At 42.8% G+C, this 24,394-nt stretch overlaps 1 protein-coding gene across 1 annotated transcript in view; it reads right to left on the reverse strand.

Annotated features, from left to right (window-relative positions):
* ppp1r12a (protein phosphatase 1, regulatory subunit 12A) overlaps nucleotides 1-24,394 on the reverse strand; it is a 90,640-nt gene that overhangs the window by 35,742 nt on the left and 30,504 nt on the right. Inside the window, exons 2-9 of the mRNA XM_080753810.1 lie at nucleotides 24,229-24,359; nucleotides 19,071-19,189; nucleotides 7,796-7,955; nucleotides 6,601-6,745; nucleotides 4,977-5,051; nucleotides 4,663-4,742; nucleotides 3,388-3,545; nucleotides 1,413-1,543 (exon numbers count right to left, since the gene is read on the reverse strand). Coding sequence (XP_080609936.1) covers nucleotides 1,413-1,543; nucleotides 3,388-3,545; nucleotides 4,663-4,742; nucleotides 4,977-5,051; nucleotides 6,601-6,745; nucleotides 7,796-7,955; nucleotides 19,071-19,189; nucleotides 24,229-24,359 — 999 coding nt within the window. The remainder of the gene's footprint in view (nucleotides 1-1,412; nucleotides 1,544-3,387; nucleotides 3,546-4,662; nucleotides 4,743-4,976; nucleotides 5,052-6,600; nucleotides 6,746-7,795; nucleotides 7,956-19,070; nucleotides 19,190-24,228; nucleotides 24,360-24,394) is intronic.

Genomic DNA, 24,394 nt, shown 5'->3' on the forward strand with positions numbered 1-24,394 from the left:
AGTTAATAAAATATGACTATTACAAAACATCTCCAATTTCATGTAATGGCTCATTTCAGACAGAACATGAGGCACAGGTAGGCTAAATGCTAGTTTCTGGCCCAATGCTCCCAGCAGAGGGCAGCAATCGCATAAGGGATCTCAATAGAGTTTAGTAAAAAAAAAAAAAAAAAAAGAAAGTGAGCAGCCTTGTGAACCCACAGTTCCTGAGCCATGAGGCCCATACTGTAGGTCAGGAACCCATCTCTTGTTTCCTTTCGCGTGAGACACCCCTGGAAATGAAGCTAGTATGTAGCAGGGCCTTACCTGGGCCGTACAGGGGCCTTAACCCATGTACCTGACTAAATATTTCCTAAACGTCAAGGATGTCCACAACTACAACACCAGGGGCAGCTCCACTAATCACGTTCAACCCAGATTTGGCTCTAAAAAAGGCAAAGATTAGTTCTCCTGCAATACCACTAACATGTGGAACGCCCTACCTCAAGCCCTAAAGGAGTGTAAATCCCCAACCTCCTTCAAAAATCGGTCTGAAAAGTCACCTACACACGGCTGCTACTTGAAACTTGTAAATAGTCTAAGCCCATACTTACCTCCCCTTTTCCACTGTAAATATCTGCTTCTTCTCTTTATTTTATTTTCCATTTATTTTAATTTTTTTCTGCTTTTGTAATTGATGTTATCCTATGCAAAGTACAGAGTCATGATTAACAATATTCAATGTTCCAACTACTCAACTACTCAACTACTACAACAGTAATACCCATCCAGTATTGCTGGGTTTCAGTCTAGCCTTCTAATGAGGGCTAATTTAAACCCGAGACACCAGGGAAATGCCATTAACTATCTGGGTAGAGTGGAAAACTAACAAATCTGTCTCTAGGAATAGAGCCAAGCAGAGTACTGTAGTGTCCTCCCAGCTCTAATTTTAACCGCAGTAAAACGTTAAACAACACCCTGCATTAAGCTACCGATCACCCCTCCCCCTTTGTGCAGACTACTGCCATGTTTGTTGAAACTTAATTTAAAAATGAATGGCAACTGAATGGCAATTCTATTACCACTATTGGTGGGTAATTGACCTGGTGCCATGAAGCTTCAACCACCCATGAAATTGGGTTTGTGATCAAACGGCTATAAATTAAATATATGTTTAATTGTATTGTTAAAAAAAATAATAACAGGTCGTTGACACGTCTCACGAGTACGAAGTCTAACATGCCGGTGGCCATCAGTATGGCAGGAATAGATTCATGACTTGGACTGGGTTGATGTGAGACTAGCATTCCGAAAGACAGGCATCAACACTGTATACGTCTTTAAAGCAGACACCACTGTCTGAAAATGGGGTGATATTGAGAAATATGGAATATGGACGCTTTGGCGTGATAACACTTTTTAAAATATAGTACCTTCTTGACGGGCGAGGTGGGAGTGGTCACCTCGTTGGTGGAGGAGCTGGTTGGGGAGGACACAGTGATGCTGGCTGGGGCAGGTGGCATACTGTTGCTGTTGCTAACTGGAGCAGATGGCTTGCTCTTTTCTAGGGGAGGAAAAGTAAAAGATCAGATGTAAACTTTTTGTCAAAAGCAACAAAGGAAGTCACCAGCTGAGCAGGAAACAGTGGCTGATGGATTTCAGTGATGTTAAGTGGCTGGACTTCTAAGCTGAGCAACCGAGGGACCTCCATTGAGCTTTTTAACTCATTGACTTTTCGACTTCCGAGACGAAAGTTTCGACTGCCACGCTTTTTCGTTTTTCTTATCTTTTTAAGATCCAGAAGATCGTGCACGATCCACACGCACGCTGTGCCACGATGTCGCCAAAAAGAAGACAGCACGTTAAACCGTCAAAATATACGAGCTAGTATGTTCGCATTGTTTACACTTGGAAACGCACCGCCGCACAGGAAACAGAGATATGGGTGTTTTCCTGCAAAATTTAACATGGGAGCCAATGGAGATGCGCTCCATTTTACATCTACTTTTACAGCAGATGTGCACCATCGTGATTATTAATGAAATAAAACATGTTAATTTTGTCAGTGGCGGCCTGAACATTGATTATAACTCGTCAAACGTGTCATATAGCGATGAGTTAAAATGGGACTCTTGATTGGCTGTTAATGTAGGCCCACTTTCTAAATAGAAGTCACACTGCTATTATTATTAAGGTTTTGTTTTTAGAGATATCACTGAATGACATTGCGATCATATAGTATACTACATATACATACAGTATACTATATCAGTCTAGGGGCGATCCGATAGATCAGGGGTCTTCAACGTTTTCAGGCCAAGGACGCCTTAGTTGAGAGAGCTATGAAGCAAGGACCCCCACAACCTTCTCATAGATTCCATATAGTTTCATTGTTTGACAGCAATATCCTCAGTATATTTTGGATTCATGTCGATTTCAGATATTTAACCATTTGAACCGTCAATACTACATTTGACATTTCACTCTGTACTTAGCCTGCTCTTTTTTTTTTTTATTACTATTACTATTGAAAAATAGCAGATATACAAGCTCACAGTGCTGCGAGCTTGTAGATCTGCTATTTTTGAAAAATCATGAAGATTTGTGCAAATCTTTGAATATACTGTATACTGTATATATATATATATATATATATATATATATATATATATACAGTATTTTCTGGACTATAAGGCGCACCTGACTATAAGGCGCACTGTCAATGAATGGTCTATTTTCAAACTGTTTTCATATATAAGGCGCACCTGACTATAAGGCGCACATAATAGACGCTACCGTTGCGTTATGCATCCAACAGATGGAGCTGTGCTAAAGGGAATGTCAATGTCAATGAATGATCCATATATAAGGCGCACTGGACTATAAGGCGCACTGTAGTTTTTTGAGAAAATTAAAGGCTTTTAAGTGCGCCTTATAGTCCGGAAAATACGGTATATATATATATATATATATATATATATATATATATTCTTTTTTTTTTTTTTTTCTTTCTTTTTTTAAGCGAACATTTGTAACTCAAATATTTGCTTCTGGGGGGTCCCTGATACAATATTTTGAGATGGGGGTCCATGGCCAAATACATATCATTTTGGGGGTCCTTCACATGAAAAGGTTTGAGCACTGCCGACATAGAAACGTATCTTTTTCAAAAAACCTTTGGAAGGATTCAGAGGACACTTGGAATCGGGTCAAAATATTCAAAGAATTGCACACATTTTCAAGATGTTTCAAAAATAGCAGATCAACAAGCTCGCAGCGCGGCACTCGGTGCCGCGCTGTGAGCTTGTATATCTGCTATTTTTAATAGCTAAAACAGTCTAAATGGGACAAACTGCAGCAATGAATGAGGTACAGTATCTAGCGTTTTATATCTAGGCACACAATTACCTGCTTCGTTCTCAGACTCTGAATCCTCTTCATCCTCTTCCTCACTGGAGCAGCTTGACTCGTCCTTCTTACCCTCTTCCTCTTCATCCACCTTCTCGGGTTCTAAGGTCTCGATACGTGGCACTGTCTTCTCAGGCTCCAAAAGCAGCGTTTCTTTGCTAAAAGACGCAATAAAAACCCAATGCATATTAAACAAGTAATCGGCCCATTTAGCACCGAGGCCAATTGTGTTGTCTATATCTTTGTTGTCTGTGGAAACCTTGTATGTCCAAAACCATTTGTTTTGTATTTCTATTTATCTTTTAAAAAACGATTTAAACTAGTGTAAATAGCTGATCTACAAGCACACAAAGCTTCGCAGTGCAAGGCGTTGTGGGGTTTTAGATCTGCTATTTTCACTAGTTTGTGCGACAGTCTTGTGTGATGAAGCAGGGCTTTACAAATTTGAAACAAGCAGATCATACAAGGTTTCTGCCCGACAGTGACGATATACTGTACATAGCTCGAAACACAAGCCTGTTACATACTTGATAACAAATGTATCGAGTACTCGGTATCAATAAGCTTTGGGCTTATCAAGCCTGTTATCGAGCATATAGCGTCCCATGACATCATGTTTAAACAATCAAGACAAGAGGCGATCAAGAAATGATTACAGTACTATTCCTAATATAAAGCCATTTAACACTTATTGCACATTAATGAACGGTTGTTTTAACAAAATATGTTTTACTTTTGTTAATTGTCATCTTCATAGATGGTGGTCAGCCACAAACTCACAGTCACAACAACTGCAATAATAAAATATAACTGTTCTGTTCAGAATTTGTGGTCTCACATCTTTCCACAAATATTAGAAAACGCCCAATAGTGGGCTCAATAAAAGCCCGGCTCAATAAGCAGGATCGATAAGGTGCTCATTATCAATAAAGATTAACAAGCTCCATCCCTACACACCTAGGAGTTCGGACCGCTTCTCAGCCCTCACACCTGTTTCCCTTCTGTTGTTGTGGTCCGCCGGCAGGTGCCATATTTGGTCACAAATATCAACCCAAACTCTATATATGGTAGTGATTGTACACACTCCATATTTTGGCCAAGCTCAAATGGGAACTCCTTATATGATTAGGGCTGAGTCATAGTGACATGAGGTGATGGTATGGTCCACGTGCTGGTCGGCCCTCCCATTAGCCAATTTTAAAATAGGATACAGGTACAAACCAAAAACGAATACTACCGTTTCTCAACAGAGAATTGTAAAACTGGAATAATTACTTTTTGAGTTGCTTGTTATTGTCCCCTGTGGTCGTCGTTTCTATCAAGGGAGACTTCTTCACAACCTTCTTCTCATTCAGCTGGACAGAAGAAAATGGCGTCAACAATAACATCAAAGAGAGCTGATCACAAAGACAATCAAACGAATATATACAAATTTCATCTGGTTTTCACTGGCCGTCGCTTATAAAAAGGTAATACTTGAGACTAAAACTCATGCGAATGCCTCTCAAAGGTCTGTGTGCAGTGAAGATATGTGAAGTGTTATGTAATCTGTAGACACAATGAGCACAGAGAGAAAGAGAGAGACCGACCAGATTCTGTTTCTTCTGTAGTTCCTCCAGGTAGCCCAGAACATCTTCGTCTGAAACATCGAAAGCTGTCTGACCCTGAAGGGGGAAAACAAACAACAAAACGTGTTATTCTAGGAAACACCGTTATAAAATAATGACAACCATACTTGGGGCTAGGTAACATATTAGAGATGGATACACCTAGAATTATTGAATGCTGTAACCAGTGAAAAATAGCAGATATACAAGCTCACAGCGCAGCACCGAGTGCCGTCCTGCGAGCTTGTAGATCTGCTATTTTTTGAAAAAGTCGTGAAAATGTGTGCAAATCTTTGAATACATGTATTTTCAAAGCGAACCTTTGTAACTCAAATTTTGCTTCTGGGGGGTCCCTGGAACTAGATATTTTGAGATGGGGGTCTGTGGCCAAATAAATATCATTTTGGGGGTCCTTCACATGAAAAAGTTTGAGCACCCCTGACATAGTAGTCTCTCTCAAGAACAGACTAACTGAGCTCCAGTTAAGTGAAAAGGACCTTTTCTTTGACGATGGCTGGCCAGATTGCTGACATAGAAACATGGGTTTTTCAAAAAACCTTAGAAGGATTCAAAAGACACTTATAGAATCGGGTCAAAATTCGAATTTTCACGATTATTCGAAAATAGCAGATCTACAAGCTCGCAGCGTGGCACTCGGTGCCGCGCTGTGAGCTTGTATATCTACTATTTTTCAATAGTTAAAGCATAACATAATGATACACAATAATGTCTACCCGTTCTAAATGGGTTATGAACAATTAAAAACCTATTATTCTTTGTATTGGATGTTTCAACAGTGGATGTTTCCCACTGTTACTCCACTGTGGAGCCTACAAATGTGTTCACTAATTGGTTTAGTACAGGTAGATGTTTTTAGCAACACGCTAGCAAATTTGGAAACTGTCATTCCAGCTAACAGCAATTATTTTAACCTGAAGTGTCTGCATCTCCAGGTACTACAGATAATTTAAGAGGCTGGTTCTAAAATCTCGAAAATGTAAAAGATGGATGTTGTTGAATTATACAACAAAAAAAACGTTGCAGTCAATTGAGACATTCAACATTAGTTCTATACTGTAGATCAGGGTTCCCCAATTAGTTTTCCCCAAGGGCCGAATTATGTCTAGGGTACCAAGCCGAGGGCCACAACATTGCAGGGGGCGACTGTGGCGTTCCCACTACTCCAGCGACAGTTCAGATATCGTCGTTGTCGGGTGAAAATCTTGTATGTCCAAAACCGTTTGTTTTGCATTTTAAAAATGATTTAAACTAGTGAAAACAACCGATCTACTTGTGCTTGAAGATCAGCAGTTTTCACTACTTTTGTGCGACGGCCTCGTATGATGAAGCAGGGCTTTACTTTGTGAAAGAACGTACAAATTTGGAGATACGAGGTTTCCACCCGACAACGACGATATACTAGTGTTGTTGCTGCTCTTATACCACCATTATTACTGGGGTTGGTGGGGGCCAGACAGTAGCCCCCCGCGGGCCGCAAATGGCCCGCGGGCCGCCTATTGGGGAACCCTGCTGTAGATAGTGTGATAACATAGCGGCTATGCGTGGTAGATGTGCAGTTTATCCCATCTGTAAAGCTGGCACTAACCACTTTATTGATGAGGTCCATGTCACACAGATTGTCCACCAGTATCCTGCAGGCCTCCTCCTTGCCCCAGTGTGCTGCTGCATGGAGCGGTGTCCAGCCATCGTAGTCCTTAATATTTACATCATACCCTGCTTGGATTAAAAGCCTGCACGAAAGGGGAACAGGGAGAAACAAATATAGCCTCCATGAGAACTAATACATTGGGTTTCCATGGACTGCAACTTAATATTTTTTTCCATGTTGCTGCCAGTGTCTACAGTCTACACATTTGGAAATGCACCAGCAAGCCTGGTAGCACCAGTCCAGATTGATGAGATACTGTGTAATAGGGATGGGATGATATGAACATTTCATATCACGATTATTGTGAAAAAAGAAATCGCGATTTACGATATTATCACGATAATCACAATCTATTATCCTGGGGCGGAACATTTGCCAAACAATAGCAGATCTACAAGCTCACAACGCGTCACGTTGTGACGCGTTGTGAGCTTGTAGATCGGCTATTTTTTGGCAAAGACACTTGATAGAGTGAAAAAAGACTATCAATTACAGTATATATATGTTTTTTATCATGATAAACGATAATATCGTGTATCGTCCCATCCCTACTGTATAACCAGGACCTCCACGGCAAACCAAAAACAGACCCAAATAAACCTAAAAGCTTAGTCATCCCTCAGCAGAGACACAATGAGCTCAGCAAATGTTAGAGACTTGACATCGCTGCCAGTAAATGTACTGGTGTGACATTTTGACCCACTGTCTTCAGAGTATGGAAGCTGTAATCCACATTAGCGTTCTTAGCACTATCTGTGGCAGCAGGGCCGTGTTGGCAGGCTTCCCACACCAGATGGACATGGAGCTGCAGTGCCTCCCTTACAGCAGAGTGGCTGCATTGACTCTTCACAGAGACAATACCTCAACAGTGCTCTGACAGGCCCGAGACCGAGTCATGTTTTTGATTAGCAAACAAGGACCAAACCAATGGCAAGCCGTACTGCTGCCTTGGCTACAAAGACCCCTTTACTGTAACATAGAGGAAAGTCTTACGATCAGTAGTCTTACAATGACCCACTGTTTACTGACATATTACACAACCCCTGATTCAGAGCTTGGCTGTTATGTTTTGCCAGTAAGTGATGTCCACACAACATCATAGATGAACTGCACTCAAGATACGTGTGCTTACTTTAAAACCTCAACATATCCCTTGGCGGCGGCAACGTGGAGCGCAGTTCCTCCCGACTTGGTGTGCCGTACATCTTGGATCTGACCGCTGTTGAGCCATTGCCGGGCATCTCTCAGCATGATCCGCTCCTCCTCCTTCCGGGCGGCTTCAATATCCACCCCTGGTAGAGAAGAGCAGAGAAGAAGAGAGAGGCAGGTTATTCTTTCATGCTGCTGGACTATTTATTTTGTTGCTTTTTACCCCCTTCTCTCCCCAATTTAGTCATTATGCCCCACATACGTTTTGCTGTTGCTAGGGCGGTGGCGATTAATACATAATCGTCTATTCGCAAATATTTTTGAGCGGTGGTCACACCGTCTCCATGGCGTGGCTGTGTGTGTAGCCGTGTATGTATGTGGGTGGGTGTGTGTGTCTGTATGTAGCCTGATTACCCCTGGGTGACCAGAGAGGTGCTGTTGAGTCTAGCCTGCCCTGAGCATCAACTGCAATAGCAGTGGTGGCCTGAGTGAGCAAGTATGGCTCACACTCACACTCACACACACACACACACACACACACACACAACCGCTCACTTCAAACTTGGCTTTGATTTTTCATATTATCGTCAATTATCCAATTTAATTAATAAGTAGTGGGTTTTGACAATAAAACCATTCTTAAACCTCGTCCTCACGTCTACACTTGCATTCTTGAATGCGCCTCCTGCTCCTTGTTGAACGTCCCCCTGAACGCAGTAACGCTCAATGTTCGTCCTCAACAACTCCTCAGTAAAGTCAAGAGTCAACAGCAGCACGGCACGCACAGTGCAGTCACACAGGCAGGCTGGCTGGCTAACTAAACATGCTTAAAAAGTTTGTTTCAACCGATCCAAGCTCGGAACTACAGACACATGTACCATACACATCCCAGGACTATATTGGCTATTGTCACTATTTTCAGTTGTCTGCTATTTTTGCAGTAGTCGGCTATTTTCACAACGCATCGCGTGAGCTTGTAGATCGTCTATTTTCAAATAGCCACGGTATAAAATAGGGCTAAAGTTTGCAAGTAAATGTATGCTACTTAATAGTTACTTTACACCTTTACAACTGATGTTAAAGCTAGCAGGCCGTGTTTTTTGGATAACTTTTGTATTTTTTTCCCCTCCCATTTTCCCCAAATAATTATTAAAAATAAATGAATACGGCCTGCTCATGCATTAGGAGGGTAGTAATCACCAGAAAAAATAATGGGTGTTTTTTAATGGAATTTGAAGTTACAATGGATGTGTGTATGGGGAGAGGCCCTGGGCCTGGCCGTCTGTCCAGCGCAAATCAGTCGCCTCGAGAAAACAACAAGGAATTGTTATCAAATAGAGTAGATTTTCGGTTACTGCATTGTCTATTTCTCATGCTGCAAATGACATTGTGTGTTTGTTTAAATGGCTGCCGAATACAGCATAAAACCAAGCAGCGCAGCAGGTGCTCTGAGCCTTTGATTAGACAGCGGTCTGTTATTGAGTTCATTGGTCATTATCCAGAAATAACACAGCCGAAGTCAAGCATCCAACCAAACTGTGTAATAAATGGTTATATTTGTGTATGTTGATAATGTATCTGAAAAACTGTCAGTAAAAAAATGTAATCATTAATCTGAATCATTTGAGGAAAAGGTTTTTCCCCAAATGCTCTCTTTCTTTGTTAAGTTTAGGTAAAATAGCATGCGTCCACTGGACAGAAACGGTAGTAACCCACAGTTTAAAGATTTTAAACATTTCTGTGACACACATCTCCGACTGTAGCTCTAACTCTACTCCTTTAAGTGACAAAGATACATGATAATCTAAACAGAAACAGATTTGAAAACAACATGTTATGTGCTATGTGGCAGGGGTAGCATAACTCGAGAGAGAACAGAGATATTTAAGACGTTTTGCTTGTTTTTTCTTTTATTTAGTAATTTCTTTATTAATTTTGTATTGCTTATTAGTAGAGAGAGGCAGTCCCTCTGGAGAGGAGACGAGTCCCGCAGGTGCATTCACGTTGGCTCTGGGTATAATGTCCCGCATTATAAGTGCTGAATTTGTTTATAACGTAGCAGGATAAAGTAATATGCCCTCCTGTGAACGCATATTACTTTACTTTTAATATGGTTTGCTTGATGTGTTGTTTCTTAAAAGATATAATAATAAAGAATTATTAAATTCCCCACTTTTCCAGCAATCTGGCTTCCTTCTTGAAGACTGCGTTTACCCCTTCACTCTCAGCTTAACCTTGTTTGGCTGCAGTTGTGAGAAAGGGACAGAACATAATGGCTTCTGTGTGTCTACATCAAGGTAAAGGGAAATTGAGCAACAACAGTAAGGGTAATTATACTTTTGGGAAGTCAGCTATTCCCTTTTTTTGGTTATTCTCAACGAGAAATGTTACAACCGCTGAATACGTTTTAAATGGGGGTTACACAACAATATTGCAAAAACTTAAATAATGTGTCTGTCTTTAACACAACCACAAGAAGCACTGGCATCAGTTGAGCCCTTCGCCAGCAGGTATACGTTTTTTTTTATTTGCGTTAACTGTGGCGTTATGTGGTTAGGGCACAAAGGGGGGGAAAAAGCACCAAAGTGCTACGATTTCACCTATCAACAGTAGAGGGTACTGCTGAGCACAAGGCCTATTTTTGATAGAATATTGGCATGAAGCAGCCAAACAATTTTACAACAAAGCTCCTGGAGGAGAGAACCCCATACACAGGCCTCTCCTGGCGAAACGGGTCAGTATGCCTAAAGCTATAGACTGTGTGTGTGTGTGTGTGTGTGTGTGTGTGTGTGTGTGTGTGTGTGTGTGTGTGTGTGTGTGTGTGCGTGTGCGTGTGTGTGATCAGCAACGAGAACAGACGTGTATTGTCTTGTTGACACCTGGGTGGAACGCAAGATGGCCTGACACATGGGGAGCGCAGGGCTGCGTGACTGTCTGCCTACTCAGCTGTAGTGTCGATTGTGCTGAACAACGTAAACAATGAATCGAGTGCTCTGGGGAAGAAGCCAAGGCTTCAGCTGATCGCATACGTTCTTTTTTTCTCCTCCCATAGATTCGTCAACATCAGTCTGATGTCACTGCGCAAATAGCTATTAAATGGTTAGACTGAGCCTTGACGAAAAGCCGGCTTCAGTTGGCAATTGGTTCCAAGGCATGTCTTTTCTGGGCGGGGGGAGCCTGAAAATCCTTTAGCAAAGTATCTTCCTAGTAAGCAGCGATAATATATTCTTACTTGCCGTCGCACATTGTGGTTAAAGGGGATAAAGTTCAAAGTGAAGTGGACAACAGTGAACTCAGTGAGGAAGGACTGTGAGAGTGCTTGGTATCAGGGCAAAGGGAAGGAGCAGTTGACTTTTACCCAGAGGTCTGATCACTGCCAGCCCACAGGGACAGGGGAGGACATAGATCTGTCAGCCAACAGGACCATGCTCAATTCCTGCACAAACTCACAAACAGAGGGCTACTTGTCTGCACACTGTGTTCTTCAACCGTGGGAAGAAATTTGGAGGAGACAAGATTTATTTAAACTAGTCCTTACCCGTTCAAAGATATGAGCTCTGAAATGATGTGCAGTGTGTGGGTTATGGGATGTGCACTGTGCACACAGTATATGAGGGATGGAAAGTAACTTTAACTGGTGCTTGCATGATAATATGTAGGAGCATCAATGTAAGAAATACCCGTTTCGTTTAATGGCTACAGAGATACTGTGTACCGATCTGCATGATTTTGGACAAAATCTGTAACAGGGCCAGACAACCGCTGCCCCCCCCCCCCCACACACACACACACACACACACACACACACACACACACACTGGTTAAACATGTTGCCTCATGCTAGATGCAGAATAGATATGCCTCAAGCTAGATGCAGAATAGATATAGATACACCATAAAAATGCTAATATACAGCATACGATTTGTGAAAGTGACAAACGGGCTTCACAGTTATGTCAGGTGTGTTCATATGCTTATGGTGATGCGATTTCAGATCAATTGCTCCAGCCACCGAGGAGAAACGCTGTGACAGACAGACACTCAGACACTCACTCAGACATTCGCAAAATTATAGTATAGATATAGACAGTTAGACACTAGGTTTATAAGTCTTCATTTACCCTAACTACATCTGAGGGATGATAATTGCATTTGATGATGACATGTATTCATTTGCTATGTTGATACATTTAATACATAGGAAAATATCGTTTTTTTTGTGGTATCCTTTTAGCCTATATGTCTTTCTGTACAGTTTACATTTCAGACTAATAATAAGCATTGAATCAATCAATCGCCTTTTTGCATCTATTGTCTGAATAACGAATCATTGACAGCTGGATAATCAGTGACAGATTCAACTCCGCCTCAGTCCATTTGAACCCCATGCATGAAGAAAAATTATCTTTATATTTATCAATAATCCCATTAGTACTCTGAGCTTGTCTGGACCATTTGTACTTTACAAAAGGGCAGAGGCAAACAACAAACCATGGAAGCACTCCATTTCCGAAAAATAGGGTTGTTGTCCTGATATGGGGAACATGTCTCCATTCAGACATATCTCCATTCCGACAGTGACTTGTGACTTGTCGGAGTGGCGACACTCCCATGGGCCTAAGGTTTAGGGTTATGCCATCTCATTAGCAGGTCAATTTAGAGCAATATAGTTGGTGTGCAGAATAGATTACTAGGTTAGTTCATACTACTTTGATGAATGGGAGCCAGCTAGTTAGGGCAACAACAGGAGTCCTGTGGATGAGCTGGCCTGCAGCTCAAAGTTGATCTTCCAAGAGAAGGCAGCCCCTTCTATCAGTGAGTGGACCAGAAAAATACATTAGATTAAGTCTTCATCCTCTCGCAACTGGTCTACACATGGTCTGGTAAAGCCAAAATGAAATGCCAAAGGAATCCGCCCTGGGGCAAGAATGAGGATCCTCAAAGGAAACCTCATAGTCCATGGCGTCTTAAGGAAGTCAGGAGCACAGGGACAAAATTAAACAGGCTTTAATCTCAGCTGAAGAGGAAACTTGCTGACTACTACTAGAGCCTTCAATAACCTCTGGGCAGAAAAGCCAAAGGGGTTAGTGTGGGTCTGAGCCACAAGTGGGATTGTCCCCCTTTCAGAGCAGAATCTGCCTGGTCACCTGACCCAGTACACACAGAGCTTTGGATAGGATCTGAAGACGACCTGGCCACAGGGGGTCAACCATGGCCACCCTTTAACCAGTTTAACATCATGACTAGGGTCTCTGAATGGCAGAGGAGAAAATCACATTACAAACATACAGGGGCGTTACACAACAGCCCCGTTACATAATGCTGCCTGCTACCACTATCAACATGGGACAGTTGAGCTGTGGATTGTTTGGCATGGCAGCGGTGAGGTCGAGACAACAGTGGATTCACTCAGCAGTTTATCTCATAAGAACACATTCACATTAAGTCACGTACATTGCTATGCATTGTAAGCTTGTAGCTCTACTATTTCCTATGGCTGTTACAGACTAGGGACGTAACTCTGGATCTTAACGTGAATATACAATGTGACGTTGAGCTTGCATATCTGCTGTTTTCACTAGTTTGGGTCCCGGGCAAACGTCCAATCTCTCTTTTGGGTCACGGGCTAAAAGGTTGGGAACCACTGCTCTAAACCAGGGGTTTTCAAACTTTTTTGACCCAGGGCACCCCTGTAAAGTAACTCTTTCAACCACGGCACCCCTGAATTACATTGTTAGAATCTTACATCATATATTACGCGACGTAAATATGCAAATCTTTTCACCTGAGATACAGTAGACTATGTCACAGAGAAATATCCGTTTCAATCAGAACTGACTGAAAATAACGTTATACTTATACTCCACTTGAACCACAGTATCCCTATTCTGGGGGAAGGTTCACCAAAAATAGCAGATCTACAAGCTCACAACACGTGAGCTTGTAGATCTGCTATTTTTGGTGTAGAGAGTTGGCCGTTTACAGTGCAAATCAGGTCTGTTTTACTAAGCATATTGACGTAGTGATATTGATGAATTCCAAATATGATCAAAATTATTCTGCGGCACCCCTGGACTGGCATCACAGCACCCTAGGGTGCCACCACTGCCACGGCACCCATTTTGGGAAATCCTGCTCTAAACAGACTCATACACTAGCCTAGGATGGGTAATCTTTGAAACTTGATAACGCGCCGCGGTGCCGTTCATTTAGAGAACTAGAAGCTGGGTCGCCCTTCGGGCGGCCCAGCGTCTAGTCGGCGACCTGGCCAACTCGGGAACGATGTAAATAGGGAATGAATGTCCCGCCCTTAAATGCAAACCCCATTATACCTGTTGTCATAGGACCCGTTTTGACCATCTGTTTGCCTGTGTCCATTTATGCCCATATATGGAGATATCTGTTATCTGTCTGTCTGTCAGTGTCCATTTTATGTCCATATATGGAGATCACTGCAGATATAGTTCTGGGTCCATTTTATGCCCATATATGCCCATATATGGAGATATCTGTCTATTTGCGTTCATTTCATGCCCATATATGGAGATCTCTGTATCTGTCTGTCTGTGTCCCTTTATGCCCGTATATGGAGATCTTTGTGATTCTGCGTACATTTTATGCCCATATATGCCATTTGCGTCCATTTTATGCCCATTTATGGAGATCTCTGTATCTGTCTGTCTGTGTCCCTTTATGCCCGTATATGGAGATCTTTGTGATTCTGCGTACATTTTATGCCCATATATGCCATTTGCGTCCATTTTATGCCCATATATGCTATATATGGAGATATTCAGAGATTTTTTGTTGACTCATGTGGCGTACGTGATGTCAGAGCCTTTTATGAGTGATGTCACAATGAGTCAGCGCTTGCGCCGATTTCCTCCGGAACAGCCTGATGTCAACAATCAACCCCGCGGCGTACGTGATGTCAGAGCCTTTTATGAGTGATGTCACAATGAGTCAGCGCTTGCGCCGATTTCCTCCGGAACAGCCTGATGTCAACAATCAACCCCGCATAAGGAGATTCCGAACGTTTCGCGCCGGTTCGGGAAAACCGCGCGCCGGGTCGGGTCGAGACCCGGCACTGCACTCTGTGCCGCGGCGGGGAACGCGCGTGCCGAATCTGAAGCCGGTGGGACGAACGGTTCTCGAGATACGCGGATTACAGACACACACACAGACACACACGCAGAGACTTCTCGCATTTATAGATAGACTAGAAGCTGGGCCGCCCTTCGTCCTTTATGCCCGTATATGGAGATCTTTGTGATTCTGCGTAAATTTTATGCCCATATATGCCATTTGCGTCCATTTTATGCCCATTTATGGAGATCTCTGTATCCGTCTGTCTGTGTGTCTGTCTGTGTCCCTTTATGCCCGTATATGGAGATCTTTGTGATTCTGCGTAAATTTTATGCCCATATATGCCATTTGCGTCCATATAGTTCTGGGTCCATTTTATGCCCATATATGCCCATATATGGAGATATCTGTCTATTTGCGTCCATTTCACGCCCATATATGGAGATCTCTGAATCTGTCTGTCTGTGTCCCTTTATCCATTTTATGCCCATATATGGGGGCATTCATTTTATGCCCATATATGGAGAACGCGCGTGCCCGTGGGACGAACGGTTCTCATATGGGGGCATTCATTTTATGCCCATATATGGAGAACGCGCGTGCCCGTGGGACGAACGGTTCTCGAGATACGCGGATTACCTACATACACACTCACAGAGATTTTTTGTTGACTCATGTGGCGTACGTGATGTCAGAGCCTTTTATGAAGTGATGTCACAATGAGTCAGAGCTTTCGCCGATTTCCTCAGAAACAGCCTGATGTCAACAATCAACCCCGCATAAGGAGATTCCGAACGTTTCGCTTTTATGCCCATATATGGAGAACGCGCGTGCCCGTGGGACGAACGGTTCTCATATGGGGGCATTCATTTTATGCCCATATATGGAGAACGCCAGTGCCCGTGGGACGAACGGTTCTCGAGATACGCGGATTACCTACATACATACACACTCACAGAGATTTTTTGTTGACTCATGTGGCGTACGTGATGTCAGAGCCTTTTATGAAGTGATGAGTCAGAGCTTTCGCCGATTTCCTCAGAAACAGCCTGATGTCAACAATCAACCCCGCATAAGGAGATTCCGAACGTTTCGCGCCGGTTTGTGGCGTACGTGATGTCAGAGCCTTTTATGAAGTGATGTCACAATGAGTCAGAGCTTTCGCCGATTTCCTCAGAAACAGCCTGATGTCAACAATCAACCCCGCATAAGGAGATTCCGAACGTTTCGCGCCGGTTCGGGAAAACCGCGCGTCGGGTCGAGACCCGGCACTGCACTCCGTGCCGCGGCGGGGAACGCGCGTGCCTAATCTGAAGCCGGTGGGACGAACGGTTCTCGAGATACGCGGATTACAAACACACACACACACACGCAGAGACTTCTCGCATTTATAGATAGATAAGAGACGTCATACCGTTATCAGTCCAAATAAGGGTATTTAGTACATCACTGAGAATTTCTGCGTTCCAAATCTCAGAGTAAAAGAATGTATAATTGCTCTGCAATTAAATCTAGTTTAGGGCACAAAGTTTAGTTTACTTTATAATGGCAAATGGTTATATATTCTGTTTCACAAGACATGCACTTGTACACAATGTATAACTGAATTGGTTGGAAAGGCTCAAACAAGCGGTTGGTGTTGGTGAGGATTCTAGCGGCTGTATTTTGTACTAGTTGAAGTTGATGTAGTTGATCTAGTAGTGACGAGCGGCTCAGGGTGGTGTAGAGTCCATTACAATAATCAAGACGGGAGGAGACGAAAGCGTGCATAATTCGTTCCAGGTCTTGAGAAGCGAGAATTGACTTGAAAGGACATACAGACACATGTTTGGGTGTGCATCTGTCAGCGAGACAGCTTTGGTGAGTTTGCATGGCGGATGCTGTGTGAACCAGGCAGTGTGTACATTGAGTCCCGGCAAACAATGTTTGACAACTGCCACTGGCAGAGATGCTTAGAGCTTGGGGGGGTGCGTCAGCCCAGCCAGTGTTGCGTAACCAGCCACCTTTAAGGAGCGTAACCTGCTAACAAACAGCAGCCATTGCATTTAAAACTCTTGGGACTTCAGTTAGAAGAGTGTTAGGGATGTCAAAGCCACAGATGGCCCCCTTCAAAATCTCTCTACTGCTGCCCTAACCTCCACCACACACCCCAGACCTGGTTCATGTTACTCTTGACAGCTTCCTCTACTAGACTATACCTACGAGGAGGCTCGGCTAAAGCAGACAGGGGGTGTAAATGATATGGGGGATGTGTATGCGTGTGCGTGTGTGTGTGCCTACTGTATATGCACTTGCAAGCTGATCGTTTCCATTTCTAAACAGATAAGGGTAGGTTGATGTATCAACATGTATCTAATGCTCAGCTATCCAAGTTTTTTACATGCCAATCATAATATGAAACCGTTCTTACATCAACTGGCCACTGTAGCTGAAGCAGCCTAAAAGTAATCAGCCATTCGCTGTTAATGTTTGAGTATCCAGTTAGATATTCATAGTCAAATGTGGCATCCAAATGATGGTTGTTGCCTGCCAGAGAGGGCCTAATTGCCAGTCAAAGCCAAGTCTGTGTCAGTATACATACAGTAGTACATGTCATGCACCTTTTCCACTGTATACAATGTACAGTATTAGAACAAAAAGGGCATGAATGAAACAGCGACAAAGTGCAAAACTGGGAATACTGAGTCTATTATCTGAGGTTTCGGCCATATGAACCGGGGAGTGATCCCTTGCCCCAAGGCTATTAACACATGTCTGTACATGGCCTTTCACCGGAGAAGGGGGCGTCTTTCACCACCTCAAGAATGCTCTGGCCAAAAATAGAAAAACTCAGCTTTCCAGTATGGACTCATCGCATAAGACCACACAATATATAACTTGATCACAATTCTCCATTATGTAAGCTGCTTCAAGCGAGTTGAGCAAAGAAGATCTGTGCCCCTGCTCACTGGGGGGTAAAAACCCTATACGACAAGTTACCTGGTGCATACAAGACATACCTGGACACAATAAACACCGGCAGAATGTTCAGTTGGTATGTTAGTGAGGTCGAGTGAGACGGGTGAATCAAGCAGTGCCGCTAAAACACAAAGCCAAGTGAGGACCTGCCATGACTTGCTTTCAAGGAATAACTACATTGATTCCAACCTATTGGGAATGGAGGGCGTTCAGGACGAGGCCAGGTTTGGAACACTGATGTACACAAATGCAACGTCAAAGCTTTTCCTTAACACTCAGGACGCCACCATTCACTTGCGCTTTATTTTGAAGAGCCCCGGAAGCTCCGTGCGTGTGCACGTGGGTGTACACTGACGATCCAGGAAGGAGATCTGTTTGTTTACAAACGGTCGCGAAAACTAAAATCCTAACCGGGGCCGACCATCACGGCATAGTGTCGCCGTGAAGACAAGCTGGTCTCGGCCTCCTCGGCGTTATTTGCACCTTATTTCGAGATAAAGCCGTTTTTATGTTTCAGTATAGAATAGGAGTCAATGGATAATGGCCGCTCTCGGTTGCTTCTGGCTGCGTTGCGTCATGACGCATTCAGTTTTTTCTTTCACCAGCACCCGTAGCAAGCGTCTGAGATGCGGGTTACCATGGAAACCTTATCTCGTCTGTGAACGTGTTTGGCTACCAAGAGCAGCCAAACTGTTAATGGAAAACATTCACGCATATTCAAGCATTCTGAAACTCTCTGCAATCTTTCGTGGAATTTCAATGCATTAGTTTAACAGAGATGATTTTTTAAGAATTGCGTACATTTGTGATGCCAGACATTCCACTCAATATCACCCCCTCTATAGATCAGTTCTGAGGTACAGATAAATTATACAGCAGAGCTAAAGAAATCTTAACATGACTGTCAAGTTCACCTAGGCAACTTAAGTTCAGAATTCACAACAATACAACAATGTATATCGCATTATGTAAGATGACTGTAGGGCCAAAGCTCAATCAAATGTGCTACTTTGTGTCTTCAGGCTGGATACTTTCCATGCTTTGCGCAATATCCTAAATTTCCAAGATCTGAAACAATTCCAGGTCATTCATTCCATGCAACTATATATATATATATATATATATATATATATATATATATATATATATATATATATATTTATTTGTGGGCGATTGATGTGAAAAGGATTGAGATGTTGAGGGTTGACGGTCACCTTGTTTGTTGATCTCATTCTGCAGGAGCTCCTCCATCGCCTCCTCTTCAGCGATGTCCAAGGGCGTCTCACCCTCACTGTTCACAACTCCTACATTGGCTCCCTGGCCGATAAGGTACCTGCAAAACAATCAAAACGTTCAGGATAGTGGGAACTGGCCTAGGCTTGAGTAATTAGACGAATACATTCATCAGAAAAAATACGATTTGAGAGCAAAGCCTTGTTTGATCTTTAAAAGACAAGCCATTACTTAAGTGAACGTTCTCCATCTACAGTAGCTGGTTTCTCTATAGTAAGTATGCAAAGCTTTGCAATTTCCATGATTGGACGATTAGCCGGCAGGATCTATTATTTTGTATTAGTAAAAAGACAATGCCTACATAAAAAAGGAAACTTGAATTTGTTTTGCCACATTGTTGCCATCAATGGTGTAACTATTCTCTCTCCACTGCTTTGATGCTTTGGCAGGTCATGTTGTGACCAAAAGGGCAGCTTCCAGGGGAAGTACTATACATACGGAAGTCACGCCCTATAGACACACTCTGCATTAGGTCCTTACCAGGCTTTTCTCCTCAGAGATGAGAAAAGGCTGGGAACGAGGTTAGGTCAGCCGTGTAGTAGTCTCATCTCTGTTCCTGACAGGACACCGTTGTGTTAGGACTGGAGCTGTTCTCACTTGAATTGCTTTTCTTGCACAAATATATTGGTAATTGTCAGTGGCCAATTGGAAATATTATATTTTGACATATTGCCCAACTCAAGTGGAGACTACAGTGACTGAATCTTAATGTCCAGTTCTTATTATGATCCTGATGTTCTCAACCATGCTCTCAGGTAACATACCATATAGGGTCATGCAAACTACAGAGATAAATCAAACCAGCATCAGTTCGTAAAGATTAACCCATCCATACAATCCTACATTCATGGCTGGTTACTGGTTACTATTTAATGCCCATCTTAAGCGATGCTTCTCTCCCTCTCAAGCTTGATTTTTAGTTCGTCGAAAAACTGTGTCACGTACCCAAAATAGCCGATCTAAAAGCACACAACTCACTGCGTTGTGAGATTGTAGATTTTCAGCAGTGTAAAGCATAAATTAAGCATCACACCGACATATACACAGCCCCGCATGGATTCAAGAGACCTCTGTGACCACACAACATCTTGATTTCTGCTGCTTCCAATTAAATCTGCGGAGACTCAAGTCCTTCTCATTAGACCGACGCACCACTTGAAACCAGCGTACCATTTATGACTTCCCCCTTGATGGCAGTTGGGCTGACCACGGCTCCGTTTTCAAGTCCTGCATTGTCTTGATTAGACTTTCTACTCTGCCCGTCTATGGTCAGATCTTACTACGTTTGGTGGCTTGGTGGTTTTGGAGGCCCCACTGTCAGCCATCTTGCTAAGCCTCCCCCAGGATGGCTGTGGGTTGAGAAACCAAGGGGGTTTTAAAGGGGGTTGGGGGGCGATATTGCCTTCCTGCTCTGCAGTTTGTGTGAATGGGCCCGGGTGGTGGTTTTAAATGGGCCTACTGAGAAGCTCCCCTCCCACATTAGGTCGCAGAGTGGCTCGTTATGACACGATGCTTCCATTACTCATCCATGTCAGGCAAGGCACTTGACATTTAGATTCGATGTGTGACAACAAGAAACTTGTTGTCCTCGGGAACGTTGGCCCAGCATGGACACTGGGTTCACGGGAGGACCACTGGAGGACTCACGACTGACAACACGGTCTGAAAAGGGACACCTCTTTGGGGGGGGGGAATTGGCTTACCGTTTTTAAACGACCAGCCAGACAGATATTTGCAGGCCAAATGTTTTTATTGCTTTTTAGAACATTGCCATATTGCCATGTGTCATTTTATACTATACCATCATAATGCAGGTTTGAAATCAAACCCCTGATGGGGTGTCCAGGGCATGGCTTGATAAAAATATACCCTGGCAAATGTAAAGCAGCAGCCCATTGAGTTAAACCGTATCATTTAGATAACTGCTAAACTATAATTCAATCTACCCTCACACACCTCAACCACTTTAGCCACTCTGAAGTAAATAAATATGAAAATGATTAAATTGATGATGAAACCCATAGGTGTGTGTGTGTGTGTGTGTGTGTGTGTGTGTGTGTGTGTGTGTGTGTGTGTGTGTGTGTGTGTGTGTGTGTGTCTCTATTTGTGTTTCATTAACAAAAAAAGAGGGCTTACTCAGCTGATTGATCACAGTTTAGATGTTACTATCATCAACACCAGAATAGCATTAGCCTAGACTTTGTTATTGCTTGAGCAAGTCTTTGATAATGGGATTGTAAAAATGCTGAAACCTAGGCTCCTGTAATGTAACACAGAAGTAAATGAGGTCACAGCACACTCCCAATATGCCCAACAATGAGTGCAAGTGAGCTCCTTGAGCCCTCCTTAGCCTGTTTAAATAACCACTGATAATATCTCTCCTCTCTGCACTCCATTCCCTATAAACGGCCTCGTTGCCTCAAAAGGACTGAGAAAGAAAACCCTCAGATGCAACTCTAGAGCTTATCTGGTGATATGACTGGTGACCCGGATCTCTTCATATTTCATTACATCATTCTAAAACTTGTGACGTTTAAGCCAATTAGGTTGGAGATTAAACATACTGGCTGCTTAAAAAAGCAGATGTTAAGTCGAGTTCAGTATGTTGGCCAAAATAAATGTATGTGCTCTGCTGATTTTATTTCACTAATGCTTCAGGAACAGTTCCCTTCATCTGCCCTGATGGCTCTTGCGGAAGCGTAGGTGAAATAAAAGACTACAGATTACAACCATTTAATCTGATGAGCCAGTCAATGAGAAAGTGAAGTCGACGAATCTGTATATGTTGCGCTAGCCGCAATAAGACTTCCAGGCGGAATAAGAGTATCGCTGAAGACATTGAAATATGATTTCATTTGTCATAATTCATTAAAACTGTAATTAAACATTCAAATTCAATTAAAAAAATATGTTTTAAATGATTCATTAAAACTGTAAATTAAACATTAAAATTAAATTAAAAAAAATGTTTTTGTGTAAAAACCAAACCATTTTGGAACCGAAATAGGAACCGTTTGGAACCGGAACCGATAAGCAGAACCGAAACCGGAACCGGAATCGTAAAAATCCAAACGATACCCATCCCTAATGAGGAGTCCAAGTTGCTTCTTTTCACCTGACAGTGGGGATTTCCCTGGTTTGGACGTAGCGCGTGGAAGGAACACGTTATTCCAACCAGTTCCTTTCCCATCCATCAGGCGCCCCGGCTGGCCAGGGGGAGGCATTATAGAGACCAGTATACTGCATGTTTTTGTGAGGACATCTACCCTAGGAGACACGGGGAGAACATGCAAACTCCACAAAGAAGGGCCCTATCGCCAACCCCACCTAGGGTGTGGGGCAGGCGCTGATGACGTGGAGGAGGGAACACGCCCCCAGCGCCCACAGCGTCCCCAGGCGGGAATCTAACCCAGGACCTTCTAGCTGTGAGGCGCTAACCACTGCACCACCGTGCAATGGTTAGCGTCCTGCTTGTGCATGCTTGAAAGCCCGCTTGGAAATGGCAGTTTCACATAGTAGTGCGGTGTGGATGATTTTGTCAACATTGACAATAAAGCACAAAGTATGCATACCACTCGTCCACATCAGTGATGTCAAATCACATGAAAGCGAGACACCCAATGGCAGACTTTACCGTGAAAACTTGCCTTTGTGATGACCGGCGGGCAGAAAAGATCACTGATTTAACCACAGACATAAAAAGCTAGATGCCTCATTTGCCTCTGCAGTTTATTGGAGTGACGTGCAACAAAGTCCGGACTTCCTGGGAAAACTAAGGGACTGCTGCCAGTCAAGTGAATTCTGGCAAATCACAGCGCGAATAAAGAAAAATCAATCAACAAATAATTCCCCCGACCCGTCGACTTGCAAAATACTGAGTCGTTCGTTGACATCTCTACACTGGACTGATCAGCTTGTGTGCACTGCCAGTAGGGCAAGTAAGCAAATCCACAAATGTTTTAATGTATTGTAAATGTGAATATTGTTAAAGAATATTTACAATATTATGCTGATTATATTTCGGTCTGACCTATATTTAGGTCAGACTGATGTCATCAATATCAGAGGTCTTCAGGGAAGCGACACCATTATTAGAACCCATCTTCAAATGTATTTTATTCCTCAAACAAAATTGACCATTGATTCATAAATTACACTTAATTTATGTCTACATATAGACACAAAAAAACAACTTTAGTTTGAGGTCAAAAGGGCCATAAGCAAAAATCTTAACAGCAATGCAAGCACACTCAAGAGGCTAGCCATCAATCACCAGAGAGAGACAGAGGACTTCCAGCCGAGGAGCCAAAGTGGCTTTTCTGTGACATAATTTAAAAAAAGCAATTAAGACATTATGCTTCAGGAGTATTGTAGATCCAGATTTCTTGATTCTCATCAAATGCCATTTACTGACCATAGACGTTGCAGAGGGTGAAGAGGTCATTTTATGTTTACCTTTTGATGCCAATACTTTTGTACTTTTACTCGAGTGCATTTTGAATTCCAGACTTGTATTTGTAACAGAGTATTTCTACATTGCAGTATTGATACTAAGGATGGAGCACGAAACAAGGGCCCGCAACAAACGCAATAACAAATATATTGAGTACCCGGTATCAATAAACGTATCAAGCTTGTTATCGAGCATAGCGGCCCATGACGTCATATTTAAACAATCAAGACAAGCGGTGATCAAGAGATTATTACAGTACCATTCATAATATAAAGCCATTTAACACTTGCACACTAATTATGATTGTTTTAATTATATTTAATGATCATATTTGTTACTTTTGTCAATTGTCATCTTAATAGATGGTCAGCTACAAACTCATCTTAATAGATGGTCAGCTACAAACTCAGTCACAATAAACTGGCCGATAAAAAAAAAAGATGCCAGTTCTGTTCAGAATTTGTCATCTCACATCTTTCCACAAAATATCAGAAAACGCTCAATAGTGGGCTTGATAAAAGCCTGACTCAATAAGCAGGATCGATAAGGTGCTCATTATCAATAAAAATTAACGAGCCCTAATTGATACTAGTAAAAAACTTTTTCCAACACTGGTCACAACTTACTCTGCTATATCCATGTATCCACAGGAGGCTGCTGCATGGAGGGGGATCCACCCCTCGTTGTCAGGCTGGTTGATGCTGGCGCCATGTTCCACCAGGAAGGTCACCATGTCTACGTTGTCATCTATGCACGCCTGAGGGAGACGAGAGACAGAAAGGAATAAGCAAC

This window comes from Nannobrachium achirus (genome assembly GCF_963921795.1).
Source record: "Nannobrachium achirus genome assembly, chromosome: 23".
NCBI classification, from domain to species: Eukaryota; Metazoa; Chordata; class Actinopteri; order Myctophiformes; family Myctophidae; genus Nannobrachium; species Nannobrachium achirus.